Below are 14,194 nucleotides of genomic sequence, written 5' to 3'. Positions count from 1 at the left end.
TGTATATCCAGACAAATGCTTCGCTCCCCCCCCCAAGTGTCCCAGTTCCATACAGGTATTTCACAGATCAATTGACTGCATCATGATGTGCTGTCTAGAGGTTCCCGCTATGCAATATCAACCGTACCAACTCCGGAAATATTGATCCAAAAAAGTAAGGGGGTCTTGTTTATAGAACCCCGCCGGGAGGATCATAGGGCATGCCTTGATTCATGCCCCGCCCACCCCTCCCATCTAAGCCCGCGCTGCCGGGGACGTCTCCGACTGGGCCATCTGCATTGTTGTTCATTTTTCTCAGCATAAACATGGGTTTCTTGCCTTCTTTATCTAATTGTTTGAATAATATCAAAGGCTTTTCATCCATGCCCAAGCACCGTTCTTTGTCTCCATAAACAATGTATAGGGCATAATGTTCCCAAGGAGCGTTGATGTTGTACTTTTTGAGGGCGGCAGGTAGGACTTTGTAGCATGGATCTTCCATACTGACACGGAAGGATTTGAAGATTTCAACGGATGCCCCACCACCAGTGCCCGCGGGCGTATCGGGAGCGGGGGTCTGCGCTCGTCGTGAAGGGGCTGGTTTTGCGCTGTCGCGAGAGTAGGCTGTAGTTTGGTAGGCATCATTATCGTTTTGTTGGAAGGTGCTGCGAGCTGGAGTAGGTAGGTCGGATCGGTAGGAGCGAGAAGCAAGCGTCGAATTGCTTAGCGTGGGAGGAGATGTTGGAGACGGTTGGTTCGGCGATAGGTGTCCAGGGGACGTTGCTGTCGGCCCACCATTCATTGCTGCTAGATGTGATGAAGATAGGACTGCCCTCTCTGCTGCATTCGCAGGGTCCAGGGCTTGTTCCATCAAAGACCTCTCTTGGCTAGTTGGGAGATAGGTCGGAGATGAGGTTTTAGGTCCTCCTTCAAAGAAAAGCTTCTTTGTCGAGTACTTTCGGGATAAGCCACCACCAGACTGGCCCGATGAAGGGGTCGGTGCTGGGGGTGATATTGTGCTTGAGGTATCGTGATACGAAGCGGTTTGGCCGTTGGCATCCTGAGAAGGGTATGGGAGTGGCTGCGCTTCTTTGGCCATGCGAAATACCGGCAGTAAATCTTCTCGCAGCCGTGCGTACTCTGCTGTAATCCTGCGCAGTTCCATCTCGGCAATGGTCATGCGTTCATCCCGTATTCGTAGCTGTTCCACGAGGTGTTGGATATCCTTGAGGGTTGCCGTGGCATACTGAGCCTCAGCATCTGCTGCTATCCGGGCGTCAGTCATGTCTCTAAAGACTATCTGTCTGTCAAAAACTCACACAAGGGGACGTAATGATCGCTCTCTATGGGTATATCCTGCTTGATCTTGATATCATAAACGCTCTTCAGAATCGTAAGTCGGTGTCCAACGCTCGTCACCCCCATCTGCTTCAGATCGTCATGCTGCAACGCCACTAATGCCTCGCCCACGATCTCATTTTCTGGCAAACGTTAGCGGTCGCTTGTCGCCAATGCTATGCTGAACAGCCGCAGCGTACCTAAGAACTGGTCACCATATTGTCGCAAGCCCAGGCTGCTCACAAAGTCCGCACACTCGTCCGCCGTCCACTCCGAGATAATGGTCTCCGGTAACCGATCTCCGCTACTGTGAGCGCCGTATGTTGTTGGCGTGTGCTCGTTCGAAGAGGGGCCCTCCGAGTCAGTTGGCGAGGCCTCAGAATCCGTGGCCAGCATGGGCGAGCTGTCATGGACGGATCTCTCGTACTCATCATCCGCGTCGCTCTCGGGATAGGCGGTGCCGGACTCGAAGGCCATGGTGCTGGAGGAGGAACTGAGGGCGAAGGCGGTGATGCAGAAGAAGAGGAGTTCGCAGCCAAGCAGACGAGAGGAGGAGAGCAGGATCTGTCTGAGGTCTGAAGACTTGAAGCACAAGATGCGAACTTGCGATGGAGTCGCCTAGCACAAGGACGTTCTGTCGGGCCAGGAACATCAGGCCGCGTGTGGCCTAGCGCCTGCGCTTGGACGTCCTAGCAAATGAAGCGGTGTTCCCTGCGGCGGCATCACGGCATCCTCCGCGACGTGCAGAGAAACCTTATTAATCCGGCATATTTTTAGATCTTTGCTTTCTGTCAAAGTTATTAAGGGTCCAGCTAGAGCTCCAAAGCACATACTTATTAGTACAAAGTATTCTATTCTTACAACGATCTCCGAATAAGCAATTACGCGCTCCGGCGTCTACGGAGCATTTACCCGTGCGCTTAGAGCGGACCCCCCCCCTACAGGTCGGGTGCGGTACCGACTTGTCCAGCACGGCCTTCTTGGCGTGTGGGATATGTCCTTGTATACAGTTCAGACAGCTCGGATTCGCACTTCTTTGGCTACAGCAGGGGTGTGAGATGGTTGCAATGACAATATGTAAAGGTGCAGTACCCAGTACTTCGCACACTGACTGAATATTCAAGATTGTACAGAAATCCAACTGAGGAAATCATGCGGGGAATGCTGCAGGCAATCAACATCCAAGATGGTATAACGTTCCCCTATGCCGTGACCCAGGTCCCTGTTCCTCCATTGCGCCAAGTACCAGAGAGCAACCTTCCCTGTTTTCATTATCATATCCGTTCACATCGTGCACAATCCGCAACGCCTTCATCTACCTGGCGGCCTGGGTTCTCATCTTGCGAGCCAGCCAGTCACCAAGCATTCCATCTAGACGCTGGGGTTTGGTCAGTCAGGTACACTTACACCGGCTTAGTCGGAAGGAAACTTACGCTTGTTATATCTGCCAATTTAGCATTTTCTGCCTTGAAGAGGTTCCCAGTGATGGGATGATCAGGTCCGGCAGGAACCACGCCGGACTTGTCATATACGACCACCAACAGATCCTTAATGTCACCCTCATCGTCAAAGAAACTTCTGAGGTGGGCATCACTCCAAGTAGCGGTTGACGTAGAGGTTGTTGAACTGCCGGCCTTTTTGTCTCGAGCATCATCAGCATCAATAAGCTCTGGTGATGGTGACGAAACAGGGGACGGCGGTTCCTCTTGACTTGATGAGTCAATCATGAGAGGAGGAGGGTGAGGGTTGGAGGGTGTAAGGGGTGACACCACCTCTGGTGACTCTGATGGCCTCTCTTCCATGGCATCGGGTTTCTCACTTGAGGGGCTTCCAATGTAACTGTCGGGAAAGCTTCCAGGAATTGGACGTTGATCCTGCCTGCTTGGTTCTCGGACAGGCTCTGTAACAGGGGAGTTTTCTTCTGAGGTATCAAAGTCATCGAGTTCGACACGTGATTTGGCCTTCTTTGCCTTGACAGGTTTGGACTCCGAAGAACTTGCGGACCGAAGCATTTTCGAGATGGGTCCTACTGATTTCTGTTCCTTCGGTGCCGTGAGGTCAGGTTGGGCGTCTCTAGAAAGCTCAGGAGAGACGTCAGGGGCATGCTCAGTTGGCTCATCGGCTGGTTCAGGCTGCACCAGACGCATAGAAGGCGCTTGAGCGGATTCAGCTGGAGGCGGCCGCTCGGGAGCTGGGATCTGAAGCGGCTCCAGAGCTTTCGGCTCTCTAATTTGTCCAGATTTTGACCGGGTCGGCGACGCATCCGGTCTTGGTTGCTTCTGTAACTTGCTCGGTTGTTTTTGGATTTCTTCTGCCGGAGTTTCGTCTGGTGCTGAAGTTATTTCATCAGAATCCTTGCTGGGGACAGGTGAGGCCCTTGTGTCTTCTGGAGAGTGAGTCGCAACCAGGCCGTCGTCGACATCATCATCTTGTGACTTAGACCTCTTGTCCTTCCGTTTGAAGAATCCACTAAGCATTCCTGGCTTCTTGTCCTTGTCTTTCTTATCTTTCCGATCCTTCTTGTCTTTCTTGTCACTAACCAAGTCTTTCTCGAGTTTATCAAGACTTGGTCGTTGTTTGAGTTCTTTTGATTCATTTGATGTTCGAGGAGAGCTACTTGAGTCGTCGCGGAGCAAGTTCGGAGTAAGTGTGATTTTTCTGGTTTCCACTGAATCGTCCTTGAAGAAGGAATCCGTATTCCTTACAGTGCCATTTCTGGATTTGCTGCTTTCTAGCTTCCCATCAAATATCTCGTCACTTGTCCTGGCAGTGTCGGAGCTGCTCTTCGCAGTCGCATCTTTATCATCCGGATCGGTCGAATCGGACCTTACTTCTCGCACCTCAGCACGTGGTTTAAGAGGTTCTATGGGCGCTATCTCGTCCTCGTCAGGGTCTTGTTCTTGCTGGTCACCATTCTGCTCTTGTTGCCCATTGGAGCCATAATAATCTCCGTCAGCTTCCTCCTCGTCGGTTGAATAATCGACGTCTGAGGCCTCAACATAGGTAGGAGCGGTGAAAGTGACGGTCTTGGTAGTTCTTCGCCGAATGGCCTTTTTCAGAGGGTTTTTGGTCTTCTCCGCTTGGTCACCGAGCATATTTGAGGTGAGCTATGTAAATTAGAACAATATCTTAGGATGTTTATATGGCAACGCACATCAATATTCCTATGTTTGTTCAGACGTGCCAGTCTTTCTGTTGGTGTCTCGATATGTTCTGCCGGCAAGTAACCTGTAAAAGAAAAACGAGTAAGCAAGGCCACGGCTTCCACAAACATCTGTATCAAAGACCCACCAATGCTGCTGTCTTTCACTACTCTTACAAGCCACCAGTAGCTATTGCTATCATCTAGTAAGACCATCGTGTCGCCTTTCGTGGCATTCGCTTGGCCTTCGACAGTTGCAACGAACGTATGGAGGGCGTAGACGAATTCGAAATCGATGTCCTCTAATTCTTGTAAGCATTCTCCACCCCATCCAGAATCAATAAATCTAGAGTCATCAGCATAGGGAATATCGTAATCATCATCATCTTCTTCTTCCTCAGAATCTTCGTAAGGAATAGTCATTGCCGTTTCATCCTCCTCAATCCCGGTTTCATACTGTTGTTCAGAACTTCCTGCAGGTTGCTCTTCAGAATAGTAGCTTAGGTCATAATCTTGGTCGTATTGCTCGATAGACGCCCCAACCACATCCATTGATAGTCGGGAGAAGTCGCTACATAGCGCGTCATGTTCGATTTCGTTGTCGTCAGAGTCGTCCGGATACTCACCCAGAAGAAGAAGATGATGATCGCTTTGAGCCTGTACCTCTGGAGCCACACCCTTGTCGATCGTCTCGCGCAGTGGTCGCAGTGGATAGAAATCAGGCGTCTCCACATATGGCGATGAACTTTCGCAGCACGCTTGTGAAAATGATGGAGAACTTATTGGGGAAATTGTGCGTGAGAGAGAATCGGACCTCAGCGGCCACATATGAGGAAGGGAATACCCACCATCGTCGATTGACGGAGAGCTTGAGATCTTGTCCATCATATCATCATCCATCCCGTCGTCGCCCTCTGCATCTGCCATATCTGCGTCTTCAGCAGTTGAACCCGTTAGGCCGCCATTCTGTGCGACAGCCAAATCATCTTGTTGCTGCTGATCCGCAGTTCCTGTTAACGAAGCTGTAACACCAGCAGCCAGCTCATCGTCCCCATACTGTTGTAGCTGTTGGATCTCGCCATTAGTCCATTCCTTCGAGACTCGTGGGCTTCGGGAGTGCTGATCCGCAGTTTCAGCAGCAACTTCGCGCAATGCTTCTGCTTGATGTGGAGCATGTTGTCCGACGCTTAGGGGGCTCGGCTGGTTTGGTTGTCGCGCATGATCCTGAGCGGAGGCAGCATTCTTCTCCTGGAGATCAATCGAGTCTGCAGGAGTTAGCGGTGGGAATTGGCATTGTGAGTGGTAGCCTACCTGCTCGTATTATCTCTGGTCGCGTCATGATGTCCTGGAAGTATGTAGTCCTTGAAATTCGAGAGAATGATCGTAAATCCCGTCGCGGTCCTTGATGTAAGAATCCGCAAGTCCTCCAGCAGGTTAGGTCATGTAAAGGGCCCGATTGAGATCAACCTGTGATCCTTCAATTCTGTGGGAGCGATATGGATAAGGATATGGATATGTGGGTATGTAGGAGCGATTGCAGTTCCTGTCGCGTCAAAAGCGCAGGCTCTAAGGTACCTAGGGGGCTGGTAGGGAGTGTGATCGACGCCGTCGAGGAGTGAGGTGAGGCCGAGCCGGGACAGACGACGGCTTCGGGAAGGCTTCGCCGATTGACGGCAAGTAGGGAGGGAGTGACGAAAGATCGACTATGGCCTGCGTAGTCACCAGGAGTCTTGAGAGAGAGGAGGAGGATGGGAGAGAGGTCTCGACTGGAAATAATTTTGTGACCCAGCTTCAACTGTGAAACGAGGTCGTCCCGTGGGTTCCAACAAGGGGGCTGCGTCAATCAACGCTACTCCACTTTCAGAACAAACTACTCCGTACGGGGTATAGAAATTTGAATCCCACTATGCTTATCATAAAGGCATTCATATCTCCCCAACGAGAATCTCGTCTTCGCAGGTAGAGTTCCAAGGTCAAGTACGGTACCTCGGCGGTCTCTGATTGTGGCTATCGTGATGTTTATTACAGACGTCCGGAGACAACGCTATTGGCAGAGCGAGTTATCCTCGGCCTTCCTGTGCCCGAAAGGACGACTGCCCGGCTCAACGAAATACGATCCAGTGATCCAACATCATTGCTCAAGGTTGATGATATGGTATATATTGGCCAGTAACGCTACCCCACATGATTTGCAAATAGGCCAAAATGTCCTCTACTTCACCAGACAAGACGGTCATAATGAGCACAGGCTTCAACTATTAGTCCCTGGTACGGTCCCTCAAGTGCGGGATGTAGTGGGGTTTTATGGGGATCGAGGATTAGGGCCCGAGGCTAGGTATAAAGGAATAATAATCCGTCAACAAAGGACCACACTACCTTTGCCAGCGCAGAGCTATCCTCCGTGAGAAGCAGAATCATTCCACAGTTAATGCCTTTGTCTTGACACGCTTCATAGAGTCTGCCAATGTTGTTACGCCTGCAAGAATCGGGGTTTTGCTGGCCTTCTCTGGACGCAAGCTCTTTGCAATTGCTCTTGCCGCGGAGGCCGATAGAAGTCCGGCCCCTCGAATAAGTCAATGCTCGTCTTTCTAAAGGTGTGGGTGAAGACTTGAGCATAGAACTCCAAGGGGTATTCATCACCTTAGGAAGAGCGCCAAGTTATTTCCATGGCAGCTTCTTTTTGATGACCTGAAGCTGGTTCACAGGAAGCGTATACCCCATCGAAGGGTCCCGTTCCATTCATGGCTGTAGTCATTATATCATCGTTCTTAAATTCACCGCCCCTGGTTCTTACACGAAATCAGCAACCTTGATGTCCAAAACCCTGAGGGACTTGATATCTGCCGAATACCCTCTGCATCGGATTATTCCGAAAAATCATAGACTGACTTCGCAGAACGAGCAAGCCTTGATGGGTCAAGTTAGAATTCCTCCCAATTAGATGCATACCTATGCATGCAAGAAGCTGGGAAAGTCAACACCTCTGATCGGTTTAGCGTATCGGCCTTGACGCGAATGAGACCCTGCCCGGCCTGTGGTTTGGGTCCTGGTCACTGCTGGATTATGAGAATATATGGGCCGCAAAAACCATGCATTGCAGCCATCGTTGTGGTCGCTATTAGTCGAGTCGCTATAATGTGTGGTTTGACGGAGATGTGGTTCGCCATCCCCGAATATCATCCTTGAGTGTCGCGACGTACGAGAGACAATAAACCGAGGGTTACATACAGAATATAAGAATGCAAGAAGATAAGCCTCCTCAAGGCCTAACACAAACAAATGGCTCCAACAGATTCAGCCCTCATAAACCCCCGAAGTTTGAGGGTTTCTTTTATACCTCTACGCAAAGTACGTACCTTATGGTAAGCAAATAATACACCGTCGCGTGCTGGGGAGTTGACCGAACCACGGCCGCCAGAATGGCCGACTCTTCTTTGCTTTGAATGACATGAAACGCGTTTCTCAACTGTCGCTATCGTTCTCAGTTGGGCTCGGAGGTAGGTACTGTAGGCGTGATCGAGCCTCGAGATTATATACCTAGGTAGGTATTCATGAGAGCGAGCCCTGGAGAAACCTGATTTGAGCAAGTAATAACGAATCTTCAGACTGACATAGGAACAATAATACATATTCCATCTCGAAATTGATAAATTGTAATCCGAATCACCACCAACCAAAAGAAATCCAGTTCAAGAATTGCCTATAGAGAACATAAGCTTTTCCCAAGCCCCCCTTGCAACTACAGCCTTGGCAATCGTGGCGATCAGAGTGTCCCGTAGATATTCTTAGGTTCCTAGTCACCTTATACGACAGTCTTTTCAGCCTCAGACCCTTCAAGCATCCAGATTTATACGAATTGCCTTCTTTATCTGGAATTGAATCGGATCGCAGTTGATTTGCCAATTCAAAAGAGCACGCAGGTCCAGTCTCCAGACAATCAGAGGCTCTGCCTTTTAAGTTGTACCGCGCCTCGATCCGGCAGGGATCGTCGCGGATACTGGCGTCTGAACTGCGAACCGCGGATGAAACTCCACACACACCCTTCACTGCCTTGCAGCACCTCACCAATAATCAAGTCACGGTATATTTGTCGCAACATCCGAGTCTACCTACATATCAGTCCCCAGTCGCACTTGTCTTGTCGTCCAGCTGCCAGTCCAGACCGTCGCCGGCGTCGAGTCAAAGAACCTCACGGCAAGCCTCGATACGACGGCCCCCGAATCACTCTCGACGACCCATGGCATAAAATGTCGACTCACTATCCTTAAGACGCCCTTTGATGATTAGCGGTAGGGCCGCGACGATCGCAAAATGGAAGAGAGGCAAATATGGTACTATGCGAAGCCTACGACGACCATCAAAGCGCAAGCGCATTGCACTCCTTTCACGCTTCCTTCGAACGGTATCATCTCGTTTGCGCTCTCTGATGCTATCACGCTCACGTCAAACGCTGTCTTCAAACCTCAATGCACCGGCTCCAATAATATACTGCTTACCAATTCGGGCGCCCCCTCGAGTATAACGTCCCTCCGCGATCCTTTCTATGCCTCAACTTTGCCTCAGTGCTACGCGCTGGCAGGAGCAACGGTTATAGCATACATGCTCGTCATTATGCTTCTGATTACGCCAAGAACCTTCCTGCTTCAGGGTGCTGTTGTTTTAGGACGTAGGGGCTTTACAAATGGACCTTCTGGGAGCGAGGGTGCAATCGGTATTGGAGGACGACCGTGGTTACAAAAGGTGGCAGCGTTAACGGTTGCCATATCACTTTCTATTGCCACTTCCGATACATTCAGAGTCGCTGAACGACAGTACGATCTTGGATTCATGGATGCACAGGCACTCCAGCAGGAAGTGGAGAATGGATTGAAGCTCAAGATCATCCGAGTCATATCAGATACCTTTCTATGGCTAGCGCAAGCACAAACCCTGATAAGACTATTCCCTCGTCAAAGGGAGAAAGTTATCATCAAGTGGACAGCTTTTGCGTTTATCTTTTTTGATGTCTTGTTTAGCGTTCTCAATAATTTTGTCTACGACGGAAGTTCTCGGCCTCGCAGCTTCGTGGATGCAATTCCAGCACTCAGCTACCTCTTTCAATTGGCTCTCAGTCTCTTGTATTGCGCCTGGGTCATATATTATTCCCTTACTAAGAGGCGTTTTGCCTTCTACCATTCTGAGATGAAAAACATATGTATCGTGGCATTCCTCTCGCTGGTGGCCGTGCTGGTACCGGTAGTCTTCTTTGTCTTGGACATCTCGAAGCCATCTCTTGCATCGTGGGGCGACTATGTACGTTGGGTTGGTGCAGCGGCAGCCAGTGTTGTGGTCTGGGAATGGGTCGAAAGAATTGAAGCTTTGGAAAGGAACGAGAAAAAGGATGGAGTTCTCGGGAGAGAGATATTTGATGGGGATGAGATGCTAGATGTCACCCCGAGCTCAGACCCTCTGTGGCCACATCGTCAGAGACGAAACGACAACAGTAAGGGCGGCGGTGGAACTGCCACGAATGCCAGCGGGATTTCGTGGCCTGCAATCACTAGTCGTCATAGGCCAAACATTACGGAGGACGTCGAGGTTGAAGGAGGCCGGCCGAACCGTACCGCTCGAAACAAAGGAAAAAAGGCAGTCCGGACAATACCACCTCTCTGGCCGACACGCCCACCTGCTGTAGCCACACCTGTCAGTAGAACAGATACGGCTAGTGCTGAGAGTACCGTATATACTGTCTGGTATCACCCAATCAGTGAAGCGACACCGCCTGTCAGGGAAGATTCTGGACGGCCAGGCCCCTCCCAAAGTAACGACATAGAGGTTACAGGAACACAGAGTATTAGCGAGGAGGATGCAGATGAACCTGGCAAGACGACGAGTATAGAGCAGATGACAGAAGATCTGGGCTCCTTGCAATCAGAGCAACGCCCTACGCCTTGGAAGGCATTAGCTAAGGTGAATCCTTTCCGGAAGAAAGTCCAGGGACTTCCGCGAGAAGTGTCGGCGTACACCGTGAGGCCGCTGCAGATGGTGAATGGACACGGCTCATCACATCGCTGGGACATTCGGGCAAGAATCGAGGACTTCGCTTCAATTCAAGCGGAAAAGTTTAGGGATAGAACTCGCCCAAGTGCTACTGGTGAACCACTCCCAGTCACCGTCATTCCCGCGCCAATTCGGCGGCGCAATCTCGCTGCAGCATTGGAAGAATTGGAGGAATTGGAAGAGGCTGAGAGAGGCCAGAGACCATGGAGCTCCTCCGAATCCACTCCTTGGGAATCACTACCAAGTACGGGCTTGAGTCAGGCTCGGATGCTAGAGGAGACCGACTCTGCGGGGCGCACTCAGCCCAGATCGAGCGACCCATATACTCCAGACGACCTCAGCCGGCACTCCATAACTCAGCGGGGAACAATATCATTCGTCACTGCCGGTCAGGGTCGAAGAGAAGGGGACGAGGATGTTACTTCGCAGCACGAAGAGCCACGTAGGAGTAGCCCTACAAGCTCACGCAGTTTCCACTTCCAGACTCGAAGTTCTACGTCGACTCACCCGGCTGGATTGCCCGTGCTGACCATTCCAGCTCCGCCGAGACGGCCGAGTCCTGATGAGGAGTAGGATCTTTCTGTTTCTGTCTTGCTTTCAGCGTGGCGCATGGGGAGTTGACCATGGTGCATGGTTCCAAAATCTGGGTCAGAGGATATTCGTGGGGCATCTTTTAAAGGCGTATCAAGGGGGGAAGGTTTTGACAGGCGATCAGCCGGGGTGCACAGGGAGCACGCGGCGCATATGGCAGGGCTGCATTGTATATGGCATGGAAGAGATCATGAATGACTGACTGCATTGCATTATATGATTGTGCATTTGGAAGTATGAGAGACATAGGTAGCAATGCAAATGAATACCTTCCCTGCGGGTTCCGCTGTTTTTCTACCTGAGCAAAGGAGATGTACCAATGTACCTCGGGGCTAACGGAGCACGGTAACTCCGCGCCGGTGGAAAAAAGGACAAGGGACCTACGCGTATGGAAGAGGCTTTCATTCAAGCACGGGCAATCGCATCATGTGTATAATGCCAACAACAGTGTCAAAAACTCTCTCCGGTAGTTATCTAATCGACAATTATCTGCCTCCAGTAATCCCTTCGCGGGTCTGGCGGGACCCCCTTACTACTGTGCCCATATCTCTAGTTTGATTATGTATTTCTTAAACGAGCTTGGCCTGTGGAGTTGGACAGTACCTAGGTACCTTAGGGACATGGAACACTTACCGACCGCCGCCTCGATAATCTCATTTCGATTGTCGGCAGAAAAAGTCTACTCTACCCCGTTTTCTGCCTCTATGTGAACCTCTCCTTGTACGATTCCCTTCTGCCCTGGATCACCTATTCTGTCTTACGAGCGCGGCCTTGTGCGGATTCCTTTCTCCTTGATTGCATGCTTCCCTCTACATCATGCCCGCTACAGAGGCCTTCCCCCTGCTCTCAACCTCCAGCGGCGACAGGCTGCAACCCTTGAGCGGTCCAAGCAGCCGTGACAACCAGCCGCGAATTCGAAGAAGGTCCAGCGGGCTGGGCGGAGAGATCAGGGCTGGGGACACCAGCGCTCCAGCTCTTGCAACACTGGACGTGATCCCGCAGTCCTCCCGATCGATCAATGTAGGAAGAGCAACCGCCCGCGTGAGCTTGCTCGACCCCCAGCTGACATGGAGCAGGCGCAAAATGCCAGAGATCGCAAGAAGCCCTTCTCGAAACGCCGGAAGGCTAAGAGTCTGTTGCAGCAATGGAAACGGTACTCATTGAAGCACACATGGGTCATGCCTCTCGTGCTGTTAACAATCTTCCTCTGCCTATACGCCATCAACCCAACCCCTTCAAACCCGATCCACCACTTCATCTTTCTATCATACGAAGTGCCGGTCGAGCCCGGGTCGCCGCCTGACACACCAATTCAATATGGGAAGGGGAAGTGGGATATTGCCTTTGTCTCGTTCTACATCATCGTCCTGTCCTTCACCCGCGAGTTCATCATGCAGAAATTCCTGCGACCCTTGGCGCGCCACAGTGGGTTGAAGAGCAGGGCGAAACAGTCTCGGTTCATGGAGCAGATGTACACGGCTATCTACTTTGGAATCACGGGTCCCTGCGGGTTATATGTGATGAGCCGGACGCCTCTGTGGTACTTTAACACCAGAGCCATGTACGAGAACTTCCCGCACCGGACACACGAGGCTGTCTTCAAGTTCTACTACCTCTTCCAGGCTGCGTACTGGTCCCAGCAGGCCATCGTCCTCCTCTTGGGGATGGAGAAGCCCAGGAAGGACTTCAAGGAATTGGTTGGCCACCACATAGTGTCGCTGGCCCTCATCGCGTTGAGCTACCGCTTCCATTTTACATACATGGGCCTGGGAGTGTTCATCACCCATGATATCAGTGATTTCTTCCTCGCCGTAAGTGTCCCCAGTCAGCATCAGGTAAGGCCATTTCTAAGAAATTACAGACGTCGAAAACACTCAATTATCTCGACCACCCGCTGGTGGGGCCCTACTTCGGGTTCTTCATGATTGCGTGGTGCTACCTGCGACATTACCTCAACCTCCGGATTCTCTGGTCGGAGTTCAACGAGTTCAAGACGGTCGGGCCCTACGAGCTGAACTGGGAGACGGAGCAGTACAAGTGCTGGATCTCTCACTACATCTCGACGGCGCTGCTGGGCAGTCTGCAGGCCCTCAACCTGTTCTGGCTATACCACATCTTCCGCATCGCGTACCGCTTCGTCTTCTTCCGCATCGCCGAGGACGACCGCAGCGACAACGACGAGAACGAGTTCGCTGAGGAGCAGCGCCTCGAGGCCATGGCCAACCAGGAGGCGGCGGAGGAGGACGACGAGAAGGAAGAAGAGGCGGCCGACGACACAGCCGGTCCGCAGGTCCTGGTCAACGGCAAGCCGATGGAAGCCACAACCACATCGGCGGAGGTCGGCGAGAGCTCTAAGAAAGAGACGCCGAGCCGAAAAGCCAAGAAGCCGACGAACCGGAAGGAGAACAAGCGGAAAGGTTGACCGGGGCCCGGATCGGCACGGATGTGCAGCGTGGCATGCTGGAATGGATGCTCGAGCCACATCCGCTCGCTTGGTTTAGTCGTTATGTGTATGTGTAGATGGCGGTGTTCCCACGGCGTTGCGTTTGCTTGCTTGCATTTGGCATTTGTTGTCTTCATGACGATCCATAAACACCTCACATAAAACCTTTTATACTACGGAGTACCCTATATATGAGCCCCAGCCACCTCCATCCATCCATCCAGCAAGAGCTCATATATGAAAAAAAACGACGAACGGCCCCATCCTTGCTTGCACTGCACACGACTCCTCGCTAGCTTCTTTTAACCTTTACGGCCGCCTTCTTCTTCTTCTTCTTCTTTCTTCTTTCTTCTTCCTTCCTTTCTTCCTTCCCTCCTTCTTCTTCTGTTTTTCATATTATATTATATTTTTTGGCGGGGGGGGGCTCTTTTAATGAATGAAAAAAAATGCAAAAAAATTCCAACGAATAATCATTCAAAAATTCACAAATGCAAAAAACAGATCATACAATAAACCTTTATTATAAAGTATTGTACGGGAATGTACAGTACAGTACGTCGTTATCTTGAGTTATGTTATGTTAACCCTCCTCTCTTCTCCTCTCCTCTTCGTCTTTCTTGTGTGTGTGTGGTGTGGTGTGGTGTGAGGGGGGTTTGGGGGGG

At 51.1% G+C, this 14,194-nt stretch overlaps 4 protein-coding genes across 4 annotated transcripts; 2 read left to right on the top strand and 2 right to left on the bottom strand.

The window, feature by feature from the left end:
* Positions 1-169: 169 nt before the first annotated feature.
* On the bottom strand, positions 170-1,794 carry M430DRAFT_29725 (hypothetical protein; the record flags this gene model as incomplete). The annotated part of the gene is made up of 3 exons (XM_024865898.1): positions 170-1,245; positions 1,299-1,460; positions 1,518-1,794. 3 exons carry the CDS (start codon positions 1,792-1,794, stop codon positions 170-172), a joined length of 1,515 nt encoding a protein of 504 aa, XP_024719164.1.
* An 838-nt stretch (positions 1,795-2,632) lies between these two features.
* M430DRAFT_29724 (hypothetical protein) lies at positions 2,633-5,798 on the bottom strand (the record flags this gene model as incomplete). The annotated part of the gene is made up of 5 exons (XM_024865897.1): positions 2,633-2,695; positions 2,751-4,424; positions 4,472-4,545; positions 4,609-5,724; positions 5,771-5,798. 5 exons carry the CDS (start codon positions 5,796-5,798, stop codon positions 2,633-2,635), a joined length of 2,955 nt encoding a protein of 984 aa, XP_024719163.1.
* Positions 5,799-8,507: 2,709 nt separating this feature from the next.
* Positions 8,508-11,369, top strand: M430DRAFT_36297 (hypothetical protein). Its single transcript, XM_024866902.1, has one exon. The coding sequence runs from the start codon at positions 8,771-8,773 to the stop codon at positions 11,069-11,071; it is 2,301 nt and encodes a 766-aa protein (XP_024719162.1). The 5' UTR covers positions 8,508-8,770; the 3' UTR covers positions 11,072-11,369.
* Positions 11,370-11,905: 536 nt separating this feature from the next.
* On the top strand, positions 11,906-13,511 carry M430DRAFT_105481 (hypothetical protein; the record flags this gene model as incomplete). Its single annotated transcript, XM_024861009.1, has 3 exons — positions 11,906-12,109; positions 12,166-12,900; positions 12,951-13,511. 3 exons carry the CDS (start codon positions 11,906-11,908, stop codon positions 13,509-13,511), a joined length of 1,500 nt encoding a protein of 499 aa, XP_024719161.1.
* Between the last annotated feature and the right edge of the window lie 683 nt (positions 13,512-14,194).

This window comes from Amorphotheca resinae (genome assembly GCF_003019875.1).
Source record: "Amorphotheca resinae ATCC 22711 unplaced genomic scaffold M430scaffold_9, whole genome shotgun sequence".
In the NCBI taxonomy this organism is placed as follows: Eukaryota; Fungi; Ascomycota; class Leotiomycetes; order Helotiales; family Amorphothecaceae; genus Amorphotheca; species Amorphotheca resinae.
Note: the sequence above shows the minus strand (reverse complement) of the source record. Positions and strands in the feature narration are given on the sequence as shown.